Below are 20,829 nucleotides of genomic sequence, written 5' to 3' on the forward strand. Positions count from 1 at the left end.
GGTGCATTTGGCGGGAGATGAATAACCGGCATTTTGAGGATATAGAGAGATCAATTTCAGATATTATACTTTTCTTCCTTAAGACTCTTCTGGATTGGGTTATAGTGTTAGGCTTTTGTTCTTCTTCTTCAGTTCATGATTTCATGGACTTTCGTACTTTATGCACTAGATTTGTTTTTGTCCTTGATGTATACTTCCTGTATAATTAGGTGACACCCCTCTTCTTTTTCAATATATTTTTATAACCTATAAAAAAAAAAAAAAAAAAAAGTGAAAAACAATCATAGCCTCTGGAGCACGGACGCGGCAAAATGGGTGCCGCACCCGCGTCCGATGCGGCCAGACGCGAGGTGTGGCAGGCGACGCCGCTGCCAGTTATTTTTTTTTTGGTTCCCGATACGTGCTGACTCGGGCCGATTCGCACCGAACTGGGCCGACTTGTGCCAATTTGGGCCGTCTCGGCTGCCGAAACAGACCGTAATGGCGCCGAACCGGCCAATTCAGGTTGAAATTAAAATTTAAAAAAAAAAATGAAAAAAAAAAGGTGAAAAACGCACCGTTTGGCCGAAATCTTCAGGTTCTCTCTCTACACAGGGTTATACGCTGATATGGGTTTATGCTATTGTTGTTTTGTTTGAGTTTTTTTTTTTTGGTAAACTAGGTTCTGTTTGACTTTTTGTTGTTATATATGTGAAAAGAATTTGTTCTTTACACTGTTGAGTTTTGGGTATCTTTAAACTTGAGAGAGAGTTTTTTGAATTGGGTGGGTGATGTAAATTATGTAATGTGTATAGGTGTGAAACTGTGTAATGGAAGTGGGGTGGTTTGTACTTTCACTGCTTTGCTTTGTAGTTTGTGAAATTTGAAGGTTTATCTGAATTTCTCTCTAGTTTGAAAGCCACTAACTTGAGGTAATGATACTGATAAACCTCTATTTTGATTGTGATATGCATGGTTAATCTTTTGTCAGATTGATTTTTTTTGCTTTCTTTCTAAGATGGAGTCGTCATGGGTTAAAATGAGAATTGGGGGGTTTAAAATTGTATGAAATAGGTTTTGAATATTGCTTTTCCTGCTGCTGTTAGTTATTTACTTATGGTTCAGTTTTATGCGAAAAAGTATGATGAGCAATATATTAAAAATATAATAAAAATATTTTAAGAATATTTTTATCACTACACCCGCACCCTACTTTTTCAAAAATTGCTGGGTCCTGCACCTGCACCTGAATCAAGAAACGCACCTGTGCTTCATAGGTCATAGCTACACGTCATGGTCCACTTCCCACAATTTTAGAGTCTAGACCCTTCAAGATTCCAAAGTTAAATTCAATATACCATTAAGGCATAACTTATCCTAACCATTAATTAACCCCCCATATTCACTTGCAGATTACTTCACATGCCACACACCACCACCATTGTCGTCATTTACATCATCAATGGGCTACTAAAGTTTCAAAACTCAAATCAATAGAAAAATTGAGAATAAGATCTAACTAGGCACAGTAAACAAAACGTCTAAGTAGGGGCCAAAAAATTTACTGATTTGCACCATCTGCCATTTATTTCCATTTCAGGGATAGCAAACAATTTAATTATTAGACCTTTTCTCCCATTTTCCCCTCTTCTCTTTTCTTTTTCACTTCACTTTGTCCCCCCCCCCCCCCCCCCCCCCCCTTTTTTGGGTTGTCTGGGGAGGATTTTGTTTTTTGGGGGTGGGGGCACAGTGGTACACAAAAAATCTCCCTCAGCACAGCAATCCAAGTAGCACTACACACAATCAACATTAGGGCTCAAAAGATACTGATAATGGTCTTGTAAAGACATTCATAAAGGAAAATAATATAGACTAACCTTGTGTGACTGGATGATCCAATACAAGCTGTCAGGTTCATTGATTTGAGTAATTGCTGAGACTAGTATTTCGACATGAAGTGGTAACTGGTGATCAAGAAGACCAAAAAAAAAAAAAAAAAAAAAACCAAAAAAAGATAGGATTTATGAGAATCTTCAAGAATGCAGAGGACCAAAATAGAAATAAGAACAGTTCAAATGTACTTGAAGATTACATGCATCCTTAGTGCCTGTCTATTTTTCCACAAGAAATTGGACCATAAACATGATCCTGAATAGCAGGGTAAAGAAAAGCCTCAATGTCCAAAATGGGTATGACACACGATATCCCTGTGAGACTTACCATTTCATTAGGGGACTCACTTTAATATGAACTTCCTCTCGTTCAACTACTATACAATTTTGATTGGGAGCATCCAGGCAGAATGACACCCGAAGACCAGACATGACTGAAGACTTTGGTTAGGTTGTCCAAGGGAAAAACAGCTTGAATTTGGTTGCTTGCTAAGTCTTATAATCATTCACTCATCGCCTAATATAATAGAAGATCTCAGAATACTGGAGATTCAAAATCAGAAAATCCTTTCAGCATTGTAAAATTGAAATCTAACAGCTGAACCAGTTTTATAATATGATATCTTCATATGGTTGGTAATTTCACATATACAATCTTAGTTTTAGTCCCCAAAAAGAAATTTAACATTTAGGTCAGGCCGCAAAGTTTCATTTTGATTTATTCAATCAGATGTTTTATGGAAACTTACTATTCACTCAACGTCAGATCAAGTCTATGTAGTCCTACTTATTTAGAACTCCTTAGCTGGAAAAAAAATGAGCACATTACCTCCGCAAGTGAAGCTAAGTTTATACCACAAGCAACCCAGCAAAAGAGAATTGATCCCATTAGTTCCTACAAATACTGCCAAAAAACACAAGAAATTCAAGAATATCAGAGTAACTTTAACTTTCAGGAAATTTAAGTACATTAAGATGAATGTTCTCACAGTTGCTTTAAAAAGTAAAGAGTTCAATCCTTTTCATGAAATTTTAGACACTACCAAGAGAAGAAAATTATATTCATCACCTTTAGCATAGATGCAAACTTAAGTTGTCTGGATAGATTATAAAGTACTGCAGATAATAAGAAACTAACCATGTCTAACTGATAATGAAAACCGCAAAAACATGATGGATTTTATACCTCTAACAAGGTTCAATAGCAGCAATAGCACACATCATAAAATACAGCCTGGATGGGCCATCGAGAATCATGAAATAAACATAATGAATTTGAAAAATACGCATGAATTTAAAATTCCAATAACAGAATTTAACAAGATTTAAACATCCTAGGTATTTTTTATGCCCTGCACTAAAGAAAAGAAACAGATTGATAAGAAAGAAAAAGAATACTAATATGCAAAATATTTATATATGGACAAGCATTAGAATGTAATCTCTAATCTTCTACCAAAAATTTGAATACCCTTCAATAGCGGTGATGAAACTTATTATCTAATTCTTGTTCCCCAAGGGAAACAAATCAATCAACCCCTGATGTTGTCTTCTTTGCCTCAACATCAAGATGAGAGATGTGATGGAGGAAAAAATGGTGAAAAGAAAAGATGTTTTAGAAAGCCAAGTTTCTTAGAGAAAAGAAAGAATTAACTAGCTCTTCAAGAGAGACACTCTTGGAATAATACATCACAGGTAGATTTCTTGGATTCAAATTCAACTAATTACAATATAGGCAGCCTTGCTTATTTATAGTTACATACGCAAGCTGCTGAGTTAGTTACAAGAACCCACCATGTGGCTGCCATGTGATTTGGCCAAAGCCTAACTAACTTCTCTAACTAACTAATAGGCTATTGCACTTATCACTAACAACCTATCAGCTAACTAACTTTCTGTTACAAGTGATAAAGGCAATTAAAAGTAAAACCATAAATTACTAATTATACAACAGAAGCTAGTAACAGATAGATTTAAAAATGAACTGCATCAAGATGCCAATAAACAAAGATTTTGTGTATATAGGCATTGGTGATTTAGGTTGTCAGATGCTTTTTGGAGATTAAACAATTTACCAATGGTGAATTGTTTAACAATAATGAATTGGCCTTGGTCAGAATTCATGCTCATCTATCATGAGAAATTACAAGGTATCTATCCACTTTGATGACACTTTCAAGGAAGCAAGGCATTACTAGAATGGACATCTTCACCATTATTTCATATTCATTTTTTTATTCATAAATTCAGAAATATAATGAATAGATATGCATATTAATTTTTCATTTTGCATAATTAGAAGAATTTTTTTTTTTGAAGGGGGTGGGGGTTGGTTCATATTCTAATTACTGAGTCCTTAATTTTCCTTTTTATTGGACTCGTTGTCCTTTGCCTCACATAAAACAATGCTTTAAATAAATAAATAAAAGAAAAGGCACAACATATACCTCCAACTCTACTTTCTCACAATAAATAGCAATGTGCATTAGAGTAATAATAACAGTTTCCTAGCTGAGGACCAGCAGCTAGGACCTCCATTGTTGTAACAAGTTTTCCTTCTGAAGAAACCACCAATGTAACATCAAAATTCAAACTAGAAGAGAATATTAATAGACATTAATATTGAAAATCACTTTTCCAAAATTTAAATATCAATCTCTATTAACCAAAATAACATTCACATTTATAGAATAACAGTAATAATACATATGGTTGAAACCACATGAAAATAAATATTCACCATAACAATAATAGGGCATTAACAGTGCAAAATTCTATTTGATTTTTTAACTTTTCTTATGGATCAGCACTTCGAGTCTCTAGTGATGCAGGTGGCAAAAGGTTGGTCTAGTTTTATTTTCGTCGTATTTTCTTTTAGTAATCAAGGGTCTTTTTGGACCTTTAAGGTTTTCTAGAACAACTTGTAGTCTCAAACCCATAGTTATTTTATTGGGCTTCTTTTCTTTTCTTTGTGGTTTTTAATAGTTAAAAAAAGATAAATTTGCAGCTATAATGGTGTTCAGGTTTGTCTGATGCAATTCCTCCCTAAGAATGTCAAGGACCCTACGTGTAATGCCTGCAAAAACTAGGAACAATGTCATTTATCTTTTTTTACTTCTTTCTCTATAATTTCCCGCAACTTGAAATCTTGCAACTAGATCATAATTCCACACACTGAAAACCCTAAAGAGAATAGGACAAAAACCCTTGAACAATCCACAAACCAATATCTGCATTACTGAATTATTTCAAACAGCCAACCGGATCTGCTTTTCTTCCTTTTTCTCACCATTTTTGACTGTTGAACTCCAAAATATACCCAGCTTTTTACTCCCTAATTGAATCTTAATCAACCTATTTCTCTAGCATTACCAACCACAAATCCCTAACCCCAAATATCCCCAACTCCCTCAAATACATGCTGCAAAAGTGAGTATGAATGTGAATAAAAAAAAAAAAAAAAGAGTTACTAATACATAATACCACAACATTCAAAAACAAAAAATCAAACATAAGATCCCTACCAAATACTACTTATCAAAAAAAAAAAAAGATCCCTACCAAGTACTAACATAATTCATCAATGATTCAAGCGTGCAGGCTTCGAAAGTGAAAAATACACATGAAACGGAAGAAAGGAAATGTAAAGCATCCTATTAAACATCTTCGACTAATAGCAAAATGAAACACCAAAGGTCCAAAAGTGAATTTAAAACATAAGTCTATTGCAATAGTTTCGAAAGAAGAACATGTCAATCTCTGGCTCTTTGAAGTATAGATAATATTTAAGGTTTCATAAAGCTGAGGATTCAGTTAAAACAAGTTTGGCATAACCATACAATTATCCTAGGGCTCTATACATATTTCTTACTCTAGTAAACAAAAATTCCTGCTTCTTTTGTTTTCTAGGAGTTATAATGGACAAAGTACGTTTATCATGGTCACATTAAGACGGTAGTTGTGGTGGTCATGATGAGCACTGGCCAGCAATGCAAGTACATCTACTAGACCATTGAACTTCAGAATTCTAACCCATAAGGATTATTTCTGCGATGTAAACTAAAATATTTGAAACTCCAGTCTTTATGATCACATTAATGAGTACCATAGTAGATTTCAACATCAACACTTCAATAAATTAGAAATAATGTAAACCAAATGAGAACAACTTGAAAAGTAAAGAGTATGCATATTCATAATACTAACCCATAACGATTTATTTCTGTGTTGTAAACTAAAATATTTGAAGCTCCAGTCTTTAAGATCACATTCACAAGTACCACAGCAGATTTCAGCATCAACATTGACATCTACGCTTCAATAAATTAGAAATAATGTAAACCAAATGAGAAAAGCTAGAAAAATAAAGAGTATGTCATATTCATAATACTATAAGCAAACAGACCTACCTACATGGAAGTTAAAATGAACATTAAAGTGACAGCACAAACAAACAATTAGAAAAAACTTGCAGGCTATGTTAGTAAATTTCCCAACAATTAGATCTTTAATGCTGTGTTTATTTCATTCTATCAACAAACCAAAGAAAGATTGTCCATCATCATAACTATAATTCAGTAAGGCATAACTTACAAAAATAAAAGTACAAAAACAAAAAAGAAGAGTCAAGCTGGGTGAAAATTTAAGGTGCTCAAAGAAAAACAAGTTGAAGAAATATACAAGAACTCGAACCCTCAATATATTGAGACTAACAAAGAAGATTGACACTACCAAAGAAGATTGTACAAACAGAACATAAAACAACTATATTGACAATATGAAAGAAGATTCCATAAATCAAACTTAAAACGGCAGTTGAACATTGGTAACCCATGCAAGAGACAACTCCATATTACTTGCCAACTACAGTCAAACTGCAAAAGTTTCTCAAAAAAATAAGTCAGTTAAGTTTTTAGTATGAGGATAACAATATTAAAAAGAGCAATACAAAAGACATATATGATCACTAATAAGATTGTGTCCCTTATAGTTAATGTCTTATCTGTACCAATGGTAATAAGCTGTGGAGCACCTGCAACCACTTCAGAAAGCTCAACCGCCACAAACCCACCATCATGTATCATATTTCTATTAGAAAATATCTCCCTACATTTTACTGTTTCAATGAAACAGAATCTAAGCCTCACAACCAAGTAAATGTGCATGTGTCAAGTTCCTACTGTTATGAACTCAAATAAAATATAAAAATCAACAAAAGAAAATAATTCCAACAAAAAGCCACCACATACAACCACTATTAAATCCAACGGGGGAAATGCAGGAATCAAGAAAAAGGTTTTATCATTATTACTTATTTCATTAATTTGATTTCAAGCAGAACAATAAATGAGCATGTCTTAGTCCTGCATCACCTGATGAACAGAGTCTAGAGAAGGATGTGATAAATAAAAATTATACAATAGGATAGAGCCAACCCCCATCAGTTAGGACTAATTAAACATTATACGATCTTAATTCCGAGTCATAAACATGACAGCTTTCTAAATTAGAATAATAACTAACAAAGGCTTATATATATATATATATATAAACAATAGATCAAATAATTTTTCTATTCCAATGGACATGCTAAACAGCAGATCAAATAAGAGGTAGGGAGTCACTGAATTTTTTTCGCATAAAGCAGGTAAACTAGTCCTTGTAAGTCTACAAAACAGTCAATAACCACATCTGAATCTTAAAAACATTAGGGATAGCAGATAATGTATATCTTGCATTTGCTAGGTAAAAAATTATTCATGAATAAGACTTCAAGCATGTGCATTATAATAGCCATTGCAATAGAAAGACAGTATGCAGCATCTTTTGCATATGATATATCTTGGTAGAAGACTAATTTAAAAAATTCAGTTTGAGAATAAGTTTTGCTAATTATGCACCTTAAACAATTTCTTGACAATCTCTGGAGAAGAATCCGAAAGTTAAGTACAGAATGGCCGCTTCATCTTAAGTTTTAACAAAATTTGGAGGAAAGTCAGTTAGAAAATCTGCAAAACAAATGAAGTTACAGATATCAACAACTTCAAATACACAAGTACAAAAATAATACATGCATTCAACATGATACAGAACTTTGTCGGATTCTTCCTCCAAAACCAACCTTCGTAAAGAGACCAACCATGTACACCGTTAGCAGCAAAACAATCCGAACACCTCAGTGGATTTGGTCCTCCTTCTAACTCTTGCAGCTCCAACTCTTCATCATCCAAAAGCATAAATACATGATTAAGGTATTCTCGAGATATTGCTCCTTCCAAAGCAAGTTCACATTTTACTATATCTGGTTGTTTGAGATCATCATCCTGGTTGGGTTCCACCTGGCATATAACAAGAAGCTATATGTTACTACTTAAACAACATAATTTCAATAACAACTTATTACATACCTCTCTTCTTCTGGTCGACTGTTTCCTCCTGTCATGTGATTGTTCTTAACCTTACTTGTGTCTAAATACATAACTAATTGTCAAAAAACTCTTGTAAGTAACCATTAGGATCAATTTATCAGATCATCAATCCACAAAGCCCATATAGAAAGGTAAATGGACAAAAAATTTCATAAAATTAAAAGTAAATTACTTAAAGCCATAGGAGCTTGTCATGATCTTTTCGCTCAATGTAGTGGTTTTTAGGTGCTATAGATGTTGAGATTGGAAATACAACCACTTCCCTGTCAGTATAACCGTTACCAGTAGATATATCACCCCCAACAGGATAGGTTGCCCACCAAACTATCATCAAACCTTTCCCAACACCATGTTTCTTCGCCAAAGTCGTCAAAGTCAAACCTTTTCCAATACCATGCTTCTTTGCCAAAGCACACTTTTTCTAGAAAACTGGTGACCTAAGATGGCATGCTCTTCCACCTACCACCCACCCACACACACACATAAAAAGTGGAGTTCACGTCAAAATTAGTAAAGACAGTGTAATGAGAGTGGCCAGGGTAAAACAAGTAGGCCATGAAAACTTTCAAATAATAGCAAGTAAAAATCTTTCTCAAGAACCTTAATCCTTTTGCCTGCTCTTTGGTTGTCTTGGCAAGATGGACAAGATTTTTTAGGATCTAAACAAGCAAAGACATTATGAGCAAAATGTTATTATAGAACCAAATAATGCAAGGCAAGTTAAGATTGTGTGAGAGAGAATGGGAGAATAAAAGAAAATCTAACAGGGTAATGAATGCCCCCATACAAAGGAAGTGTAAACGCACCCCTAAATAACTTCCAAGCAGATGATTATACAAAATGCTAAGCACACTACCAAAGTAAAAATATATATATAAAATATAAAGATAACAGATATACCTTGCAAAGAATATGTTTGTTTCTTTAGATATTCTTCTTCTGATGTCATATTTGTAATCTCAGTAGAATTTACAGTGTATGATCTAAATCAAAAACCAAATATTATGGCTACTTATGGCATAATATATTCTTCTCGTCTGCTTCTTTCAAATAGACAATTTCAGCATTGTGAAGCCTTAGTCCATGAAAATAATGTTCAAGCGTAAACAAATTACAATTTGAAACAATGAAAACAGATCATCACTATACTTATGCTACTATTATTCTTGGATAGGAATGGAGTAATAAGTTCAAAGCCAGTTAACATCTCTCCAGTTGTAATTAAAAAAAAAAAAAAAATCATATTAGGGGATCATTACTTCATGAATGAGCAGTAAAAGCTCATCAAAAGTGGATTATACCTTGACAAACTGAAAATTTTAAAAGTATCATAGATACTATCTTCCATTATGCAGCGAAGGATAACCAAAATTCATTACTCTACCAAATAGTCTAAACTCAAAGAAGGTTACCTCATGAACGAAACCCAATGCCACACCAGTTTCATCCGGCAACCTTAGCCCACAAAGTGTACACATTGTTGTCGTCTTGAAATTCCTGAATTTCTCAAACTTCAAATTGGTTATCCAAATATCTCTTTTTATCACCAATAAAACTAATCATGAGAATTCCTCTTAACCAACCAAAATAATAATAATAATAATAATAATAATAATAATAAAAATACAGTAGTTAAACTCCATTTGTTCCAACAAAATTACCTTCATTTGGTTCCATTGATATAACAATTCCTAATGCAAAGAGCCATCCCGAAGCTAGGCATAAAAATTATATTGATATCCGTAACCGGTAAGGCATAAACTACATCTTCTTATATAAATTAATAAGTAGCAGCAAGTAAAAACACATAAAGAAGAAAGCATACAGATTGAAAAATAAAATTAAAGTATATACTATATAGTTCATCCGGATTAATCCAACATCATTCAAAGCAGAAAACGTCAACCAAGAATCAAATTAGATGAAAACTTCATATGGGTTGTCAAAATTCTATGGGGAGTGCAGTAGAAAATCTCAATCACAAATGAAAAGAAAAACAACCTCAACTTAAAAAACAAAATTCCTAATCAAAACCAATCCACCCACAATACCCAAACCAAAATCACATTTGACGCTCAATAAAAAAGAGACCAAAAAACATTACGACAGAGGTTCCAGCTGTATCACAAGGGAAGAATGAAACTCTAAATCAAGTCAATTGAAATACCAAAGCATAGCATAACAAGTTTGGTCTGCACTCCTTCCCATCAATGCATTTTTCTCATGCAAAAAGACACAAAGAGACTGCAGAGGGATACAATGATTAAGTGTTTATAAACTGTGAGAAGAATGTCATTTCAAAATTATTTAGTGTCCTGGTAGGAAATCCATTTTATGTGAACATGAAAAATCAACCTAAGCGCTGACATGTAGAATGTATAAAAATAGGGGTAAGTAAGGACATATGATATATGAATGAATGGGCGTGTGAAATGCATGAACATGTGAGCATAGAATATAATCGATCCTTAGTGATGACAAATGAATGCATGGATATGTGAGCATGTGACCACATATAGCCTACCCTATGAGATGACATGTGCAATGCACAGGCATTTGAGTAATTTTTCCTACAAAATAACATTAAAGAGTATAGTTATGCATGTGATTGTGTGGCACTGGCTAGGAAAGTAAAGTGCATACTTGAATTAAATACAAATAACCTTATTCCAAAGCATACCATAACAAGTTCGTTTTGCACTTTTTCCCATCAATGCATTTTTCTCAAGGAAAAACACATAAAGAAGCAACAAAGGGATATAAAGGTTTAATGCTTACAAATAGATAACTTAAGTATTTGACATTTGACAAAGGGATGACAAGTAGAATGCATAAATATATGGGCAAGTGAGAACATATGATAAATGAATGCATGGGCATGTGAGGTGCGTGAACACGTGAGCATAAAATATAATCTATCCTAAGTGATGACAAATGAATGCACGGATATGTGAGCATGTGACCACATATAACCTACCTCATAAGATGACGTGAAATGCAACAGTATGTGAGCAATTTATGTTTGAAAATAACATTAAAGAGTATAGCTAAGCACGTGATTGCATGGCAATGGCTAGAAAAGTAAAATGCATTCTTGGTTAATTACTACTAATCTCATTCCAAAGAATAGAACAAGTTTGATTAGCGATTTTTCCATTTTACACTTTTTTCTCATTCAAAAAGACACAGAGACAACAATGGGATATAAAGGTTATATGCTTACAAAGTGATAACTCAAGAATTTGACATTTGACAACGTTTTCTTTTTTACAAGTAATTATTTGACAAATTTTAGAAGCACGTGAACATGTACAATCAACCTAAGAGATGACAAGTAGAATGCATGAACGTAAGGGTAAGTGAGAACATATTATACATGAATGCACAGTCATGTGAACATAAAATATAGTCTATCCAATGTGACGACAAATGAATGCATTGGTGTATGGATCTAAAACCCTAAATCCTAAACCCTATACACTAAAACCTGAACCATAAAACCCTAAACCCAAAAACCTTAAATCCTAAACCATGAACCCTATACCCTATACCCTAAACCCTAAAACTGAATACCCCAAACCCTAAAGAATGGACATCTAACCTTGTGAGCATAGAATATAATCGTTCCGAAGTGAGAACATATGATATATCAATGCATGAGCAAGTGAGGTGCATGAACATGGGAACATAGAATATAATCTATCCAAAGTGATGACAAATGAATGCATGAATATGAGCACGTATAGTCTACCCAAGGAAAAGACATGGGAAATGCATGGGCATGTTAGCAATTTATACTAGAAATTAAAATTAAAAAGTATAGTTATGCACGTGATTGCGCGGCATTGACTAGGAAAGTAAATTGCATTCTAGAATTAAATACAACCACATTATTCCAAAGCATAGCATAACAAGTTCAGTTTCCACTTTTTCCCTTCAACGCATTTTTCTCATGCAAAAAAACACAAAGAGACAACAAAGGGATACAATGGTTAAATGCTTATAAAGTGTGAGAAAAATGTCATTTAACAATTTTATTGTCCTCACAGAAAATCACTTTTGTGTGAACATTTACAATCAACCTAAGGGCTAACATGTAGAATGCATAAACATAAGGGCAAGTGAGAACATATGATATATGAATGCAATGGCATGTGAGGTGCATGAACATGCGAGCATAGAAGAGAATCTATCCTAAGTGATGACAAATGAATGCATGGATATGTGAGCATGTGACCACATAAAGTATGCCCTATGAGATGACATGTGCAATGCATTTATGCAAGCATGTACAATCAACCTAAGGGCTGACATGTAGAATGCAAAAACATTAAGGGCAAGTGAGAACATATGATATATGAATGCAAGTGCATTTGAGGTGCAAGAACATGCGAGCATAGAATAGAATCTATCCTAAGTGATGACAAATGAATGCATGGATATGTAAGCATGTGACCACGTAAAGTCTGCACTATGAGATGACATGTGAAATGCATGGGCATGTGAGCAATTTCTGTTATAAAATAACATTAAAGAGTATAGCTAGCATGTGATTGCATGGCAATGGCTAGGAAAGTAAATTGTATTCTTGATTTAAATACAACTAACCTCATTCCAAAGCATAGAATAACAAGTTCGATTGGTACAAAAAGACACAAAGGGACAACAATGGGGCATGAAGGTTATATGCTTACAAATGGATAAATTAAGAATTTGACATTTGACAAATTTTAGAAACATGTGAACATGTACAATCAACCTAAGGGATGACAAGTAGAATGCATAAACAAATGGCCAAGTGAAAACATATAATATATGAATGCATGGGCATGTGAGGTGCATGAACATGTAAGCATAGAATATAATCTATCCTAAGTGGGGACAAATGAATGAATGGATATACGGATCTAAAAATCTCAACCCTAAACTCCACACCCTACATTCTAGACCCTATACCCTAAAAACCTAAATAGGAGTGGCAAAATCTGACACAACCTACGAACTCAACACAACAAAACCCGTTTGTAAAAAGGTCATGGGTTGAGGCTAAATGGGTTTGGGTCATATTCGGATCAACACGGCTAACATATTTAATGAACAGGCCATGTTCATGTTCAACATGTCATGCGCTAAGGCTAAGTAAGGATAAATGAATGCATGGGCATGGGAGGTGCATGAACATGTGAGCATGACATATAATATTTCCTAAGTGATGACAAACGATTGCATGGATATGTGAGCACATATAGTCTAACCTAGGAGATGACATTTGAAATGCATGGGCATGCGAACATGTGAGCATGACATATAATATTTCCTAAGTGATGACAAACGATTGCATGGATATGTGAGCACATATAGTCTAACCTAGGAGATGACATTTGAAATGCATGGGCATGCGAGCAATTTATGGTAGAAAATAACATTAAAGAGTATAGCTATGCATGCAATTGCATGACATTGGCTTCGAAAGTAAATTGCATTCTGGAATTAAATACAACTAACCTCATTCCAAACCATAGCATAATTAGTCTGGTTAGCACTTTTTCATTTCAACTCATTTTTGTCATGCTAAAAGACACAAAGAAACAACAAAGCGATATAAAGTTTAAATACTTATAAAGTGTGAGAAGAATGACATTTGACAATTTTATTGTGCTTGAAGGAAATCCTTTTTATTTTGAAATTTAGAATTGGAATGGTGATTCTTATAGGGGTTTAAAACTTAATTTAGGGAGGTTTTGGGGTCAAGTGTAATTTTGTGAACTCTCTCTCTCTCTCTCTCTCTCATGTAATTTTGGGGTCATGAAAAATTAGGACACGACATAACAAAGATATGAATGTGTGTTTGTGTGTGTATCAATATATAGGTATATTATCTAGGAAGCATGGACATTTCATTTGGGATGTTTTACCCATGTTGTACTCATACCTGTGTTTCCTAGGTAAGGGCTAAATTTTCAAAAATTGCTATGTCGCCGTATCGTACCCATACCTGTACCCATTCCCATAATCGTGCATCCTAGTATTTTATACTTATGTCGTGTATAAACATGTATTTTTGTTTATTTTAAGTTTTCCCAAAAAAAAAAAAACTATTAAAATATTTGAAAACATATCTAAAACACCCAATAAGGTAACTAGTAATCAATTTTGGGAATCCCAATAGGCCATGAGAACATTATCACCATCTAACTTGAATGTCAATGAGAATAATATACAGATTGCCCCCTCCAAAAAAATTCACATCAAATAGTTCCGTTATAGCTTCAAAAACATGTGGGGTTGATGGAAGCATTTAGAGGCTATTATCAGGACTTTGATAGAAAGTAGAACTTCTTTATCAATAAGATATTTTGCACCATTGCAAATGTCCACAACAACTAAGCAAGTTGGAATAAATTATAGTGCTTGATGCATACTCCCTCACAGCTAATGGCTGCTGATTCCAAAATGTAGCGATATCATACAAGATTAATGAAATTACCCGAAAATCATTTATGAAAAATAAAAAAGTTTTAAACTATTGGAATTATGTTGCTTACCTAAAAGAATCAACAGCCAAAAATGCAAAAATGAATCCATTTTTACTAATCAAAAAAAAAAAATGTTCATTTACTTTCTTTGGGTTAACAAGAGAGTTTGTTCAAAAATATCCATGTAATTTCAAGCATCTATTTCCAAAGCCTAAAATCCATGCAGAGAGGTACCCTTAAAAAAATGTATAACTTAAATTGTGGTGGGCCATGTGTGAGGTAGTTGGCTAATTTATGAGTTTTTGTTGTGTCTAGCTTTTTTGAATTTCTTAATACTATACAAAATTAATAAGACCGTCCAATTTCTATGGAACAACAAATTATGTCCTAACAATGCCTCCAAACAGTAAAGTTGAGATATCTTACCACGTTAGCCTTAAGAAGAGCAGTATATATAGTTTCAAGTTCAGATCTGCAGGCATCGAACTCTTCAATCTTCTTCCATTTCTTTTTTAAAGAATCTTCTATTTCTTTCCTCTCTGCACATAGTTTATTCAAACGCTGTATTTCAGCCATCAGTGTGTTCAAGCTAGCCCTCAACCCTGCGGCTCCTTGCTCCTTGGCCCAGACCTCCAACTGCACCAACAAAGAAGCAAAATATGAAGCAGCCCAACCAATACCACTCAACAAATAAAAAGGACAGTCCTCCCTCCGTTCACATTCCCTCCGTTCTTTGCATACAAAATTTGAAATAATATCCAATCCATCAAAAACTTAATAAAAAATTAAAGATAAAAAGGCACTTGCTATATTATTACCTCATATCTTGCATACTTTCTGTATTTAGTTCACAAAATAAATTTAATGCGAGTCTACAATGTTTTATTTACATGTCAAGTACCATTTGATTGGATTTAACTAAGGTGTAGAAAGTTGTGTAAAGACAATTCATCAAAACAATATTCATCAGTCAAGAAATGCAGCTTAAGGTTATGTGCAACAAATGAGCCTCAGGAATTGGTCCCACACGAATGGCATGTTAACATTCACAAAAATTTATAAAGTAGGAGTACAACGATGTACAATAAATGTTTCTAAGAAAGAGGGGATAACAGAAACTAGCATTTTAAAAGTTACATATAAAATACATGGCTAAACATAAGGTTATCACCTCTAAAGGATCCACAAAAATAGCCATAATAATGCGTCAACTGGGATGACAATACTGATGAGTTTTATTATCCTCTTCCATCTGTTTCACAATAATGTTATCCAAAAAAATACCTAAGGTTACAAGATAAGGTACAAGGCTCAACATAAGGTTATCACCTCTAAACGATCCACACAAATGACCATAACAATGTGCCAACTGAGACGACAATATTAATGAGTTTTATTAACCTCTTCCATCTGTTATACACTAAGGTCATCCAAAAAGAATTCTGATAATATGCAGCAAGTAGCCTGGAAGTAGTTCTCCAACTTCACAAACAATTTTTTCAAATTAACTAACAAGGATACTAAAGAGATATTTTCGAACAAAGCAATCCATAGGGAAATTTTGATTGTAAAATCTCCTGCCTATTACAGAACTGGAAACCAAGAAAATAAAAGCGAACAACGCCCAAAATAAAAATCATAGGGAAAGCTAACATTCCAAAGCTACAAAGCAATTCCAATAAATAAATAAAAAAATTGCATTTCAAAGAATTAAAAACATCAAGGAATTGATACAATACAATACCTTAAATGATATTGTGTCCCAAATAGTTAATGTCTTATCTGTACCAATGGTAATAAGCTATGGAGCACCAGCAACCACTTTAGAAAGCTCAGCCGCCACGACCCCACCATCATGTATCATAATTGTATTAGAAAATATTTCCCAACATTTTGCTGTTTCAATAAAATGGAATCTAAGCCTCACAACCAAGTAAATGTGCATGTGTCAAGTTCCTACTGTTATGAACTCAAATAAAATATAAAAATCACCATCAGAAAATAATTGGTAAGAGAAGTTAAAACAAAGTCCAGAGTTAACTATTATAAATTTTTTTTTTCCCCCTCCCTGTTAGTTAACAGTGCAGGTAATGCTATAAACGTGGCACTGTATTTGGTTCAAAATTACCGTATTAAATCTTAGATAGGAATCATACCCCAAAAAAATGTCAAGGTTTACGCATAGCTTTTATTCAAATGACAACAATGAATCAGGAAGGCAAAATAATTGCTCACTGCTACACCCAGCATTATTTAATACTCCCAAAGTTGGATTGCTGTTCCTAATATATGTAAATGTGACACAAATTTGCTAATAATTATTTTAAGGATCAAATTTTCTGTTCCTAATATATATATATATATAGATTTGATGAAATTGTAACTCTTTTTTTTTTGGCTGAATTACTCAAACTACTTATTCACTCGATTAATAAAATATTTTTTAAAGAAAATCCCATCACATTCAACTGTCAATAATGCAAACTGAGGAGGTACTGGAAAAACAATACTACAATACCTGCAGCAAACAATCTGAACTGTGAAGTCAAGATCTTCCGAAGAAAATTTAGCACAACTATAGAAATTTAGAAATTTAAAAAAGCAGCAAATTTTCTAATGACCTAATGTAGTTAGAAGTTAGAACTAAGAAAATAAAGCACCATTCTTCAAACATTAAAATGCCAAAGAGAAATATATCATCAAGATTCAATGACAATATCAAAAGTACAGGAAAATAATACAAATGTGGGCCATAAAATGGAAAGCTCAAAAAGAATGACAATGAACTAACAGGAACTTTCAAACCCAACAACATTTAAATAAAGCCCTAATTTCAATTAGGCGATGAAGTTGCTAGCAGTCCCCAATGGAAGCAAGAATTAAACCTCAAACAACTATTTACCTAGGCAGAGTATATCTACCGTCTACATAGTATATGTATCTGAGAATATAACTCAAAATTCAAACTTTTCCATCAAACTGCAACAGTATGCGCACTAAGTGGCAAATCTACCAAAGAATAATGGTAAATCTAATACAAAAGAGATCATAAAGAGAGATTTTAATGAAGATAGAGACAATTGAAAGAGCCAAAAATCATCTATAACAAGCTTATGCAAGGCAATTCCTAAATCATGTTTCAAAAGAAAAGTAATAGAGCACCAAATGATCTCTCACCTGACATCGTTCCCATCAGTCTGAAAGGAATCTGGCTTTGATCCAAGTTTCACAAACTTCATTTTGGAATGAAAAAAAAGATCAACTTGCTTCAGCCCCTCTTATACCTTCAAAACTACCTAAACTTGTAGTACTAAATGCCTAAATCAGATTACCTTAGAGTCACCACCACACATCCTAATAAATGAACATAAATAAAAACAACCCCAATCGAGAAAAAGCCCCAGAAATAGAAAGAAATACTCCCAGGGTGTGGGGACCAGATTTGTGAATGCAACCCAACCCAAGTTTCCTGGTCTCCAAAGAAGGATCTCAAAGAAGGGTGAGGATATATGCTTGTGGGGGTATGAGTATGACTATGAGAGTAAAGAATCTTTGACAACAACCAAGGCAAAAGAAAGAAGAGAGTCAGTATGAGGGAGAAAGAGATAAAGGAAAACACAAGATGGAGTTTGTACAATTTTATAACAAAAGGTTCTCTTCAATGCCAAGAGAGCCAAATAAGAGTTTGTTTCCTTGGTCGGCAGCAAAGCCCACGGAGCCCGAGCGCACCCAATTAGCCAAGGAGACAACCAACAGGCTATTAACACTAAAACATTTCTCATATCAGTAACTCCCACAAGCACAAATCTGACTCCACCTCACTCTCTCTCTCTCTCTCTCTCTCTCTCTCTCTCTCTATATATATATATATATATTTTTTTTTTTCCCCCTTCACTTGCTTATCACTTTCTTTCATTTGTTTTCCATTCCTTTAAAGCTTCAAGTTCCAAACACAACAATATAAAAAATCAACTTTTTTGTATGAATTATTTAACCGTTGAAGTTTGAAAAACCAAAAACCTGCAACAAAAAAACAGCATCCTGGTATCAGTTGAAGAAACCACCAAAACAGTAGATAACAAGTATCTCTCTTTATTTTTGCACAGAATGGGAATAAATTTGTAAGAGAGTGATAGATCAAAGAAAAAAAAAATTTAAAAGAAAGTTGATTATTGTAAAGAAAAACTAAGCATTAACTACCAACAACAAAATCACCTACAAAATTTAACTGAAAAATCTGAGGAATCTGAGGAATACACCACAGAAAATCTAGTAAAATATTGAAGCTGAAGATCATGTTTTGATTGTCAATAATGGTAAGACTCTAAAACCCCACAATGAAGAAATATGCCTAATATCAAGTGGAAACACAAAGACAAGGCCCCAAGAGCCACTCTCCATGTAAACCCCAGCAAAACCCAAGAGCCATATATCAAATCCACAAAGCTGTATGTATAGAGTACTAGTAACCAATTACATGCAATAATGCCTAATTAAGCTTAACTCATGCCAAGTTTGAGTCTTTTCCTTTTTTTTCTTTTTCTTTTTCTTAGTTTGTTTCTTTTTTTATTAGTTGGTATCAGCAAAAACCAATCAAAAAAAAAAAGCAAGGCCAAGAGAGAGAGAGAGACAGAGTTGAAAAGAAACGTTACCCAAATCTTACACTAGCTAGAATTCCAATCTATTTGCGTCAATAATCAAAAAGAGTTCAGTGGAACAGTGACACAACCTTTGAGGCTATATGCATAAGAAGTGAACTACTTTAAAGTCTGGACATTGAGGAGTAACCCTCACCACACAAGTAAAACCAAAAGCAAAAGAAACCAAATAAACCCAAAAGAACCTATCAGAAAATGAGCTGCTTCACACGGTTTCTGCATACAAACCCATAGACTTGGATTAAAGTAAAAGCCAAGCTGCAACGAAATGTTTCATCAGTACTCTTTTCCTTCTTTCTTGTTAGTGCCAACACTATCTACCACTTTCTTTAAGCACAATATATATATATATATATATATATATATTTTTTTTTTTCCCTTTTTACACTCACCCAACTTTCCTTTCTCAATAATTTCACCTAGAAAGTAGTATGGTACTTGTTCAATTTTAAGAGCATTAGCACTCACCATTTACACTTGCTCAGTCATGCACGCCAACCTAACACTCCTGCTTTCTTGTTGTTGTTGCCCCAATATATGTAACTAGCTAAAAGGAAAATGACAAAGAATAGCAAGTAAAATATATGAAACTATTTATTGGATAAAACTGGTTTTAGATTTACCTTGTAGAGTACAACTAACACATTGCCAAGAGATTCCTGAGAATCATAAGGGCAGAGATGACGAAAAGATTTGATAGCCTCAATTGCTTCATCAACTCACTCCAGTTATTTCATCACAATTGCCATGTCTTTCAAGGCACTATCAACCCGGTACCCAGCATTTATGGCAGACCAGAACAGGAAAGTTGCCTTTCTTGGATCCTTGTCTATCAACTGTAGTTGGAGAAACAAAAATTTAATAATATATATAATCAATAGAGAATGGAAAATAACAAAAATTCTAGATGGGTAATCTTCAAACATGAAAACTATGAAATTTTGATGGAAGAAAGAAATCGATCTCTAAAATCTATATGATCAGCACAGTTCAGATACATTTTCTTTGGCTACTCTTAAAATTTTTTGAGAAATCTTTCCTTGATTACTACTTCTCTTTTCTCACAATATTTTTAAGATAAGCTTCCATAACAAGAACCAAATCAATAACATTTAAGAACCAGGAAATTCCAAAAAGCAACAGGAACTTGCAACTCAATTCAAACAAATCCAAATCCAGAAAAAACCCATTAGTCTAAACCATATGAAAGCACAAAAAAATCTCAGGGGCGACATCATCGGACTCGACTTCCATGCCAAAGGTGGCATGGAAAACCCCATCTTCTTGTTGTTCCATAGCCTTTTCTTAAAATTCAAATCTGGCAGTCAACTTCCTGAGAAAATCTTCAAACCCTTTTCTTGAATTTCCAAGAAAAGTGTTTTTTTTTTTTTTTTTT

The 20,829-nt window shown here is 33.8% G+C and overlaps 1 protein-coding gene across 9 annotated transcripts; it reads right to left on the minus strand.

Annotated features, from left to right (window-relative positions):
- Positions 1 to 1,658: 1,658 nt before the first annotated feature.
- On the minus strand, positions 1,659 to 20,633 carry LOC111987224 (AUGMIN subunit 5-like). 9 transcript variants are annotated; one of them, XR_010628116.1, is made up of 17 exons: positions 20,057 to 20,633; positions 19,902 to 19,976; positions 16,520 to 18,795; positions 15,202 to 15,411; positions 13,805 to 13,870; positions 9,961 to 10,014; positions 9,712 to 9,796; positions 8,900 to 8,958; positions 8,472 to 8,758; positions 8,279 to 8,351; positions 7,993 to 8,209; positions 7,772 to 7,879; positions 6,078 to 6,181; positions 4,319 to 4,429; positions 2,701 to 2,775; positions 1,857 to 1,943; positions 1,659 to 1,772 (listed from the first exon to the last, which is right to left on the minus strand). XR_010628116.1 is itself a non-coding variant. In XM_065771214.1 (15 exons), the coding sequence occupies exons 1-3, from the start codon at positions 15,971 to 15,973 to the stop codon at positions 13,847 to 13,849; spliced, it is 261 nt and encodes an 86-aa protein (XP_065627286.1). In that variant the 5' UTR covers positions 15,974 to 16,097; the 3' UTR covers positions 1,659 to 1,772; positions 1,857 to 1,943; positions 2,701 to 2,775; positions 4,319 to 4,429; positions 6,078 to 6,181; positions 7,772 to 7,879; positions 7,993 to 8,209; positions 8,279 to 8,351; positions 8,472 to 8,758; positions 8,900 to 8,958; positions 9,712 to 9,796; positions 9,961 to 10,014; positions 13,805 to 13,846. The 9 variants fall into 9 exon arrangements, 5 of the variants coding, with proteins under 5 accessions (XP_065627286.1, XP_065627284.1, XP_065627282.1 ...); XR_010628114.1 differs by having other exon boundaries at positions 19,902 to 19,980; XR_010628115.1 differs by having other exon boundaries at positions 16,520 to 16,596; positions 17,953 to 18,795; positions 19,902 to 20,632.
- Positions 20,634 to 20,829: the final 196 nt, after the last annotated feature.

The sequence above is a fragment of the Quercus suber genome, unplaced genomic scaffold (assembly GCF_002906115.3).
Source record: "Quercus suber isolate HL8 unplaced genomic scaffold, Cork oak 2.0 scaffold_40, whole genome shotgun sequence".
NCBI classification, from domain to species: Eukaryota; Viridiplantae; Streptophyta; class Magnoliopsida; order Fagales; family Fagaceae; genus Quercus; species Quercus suber.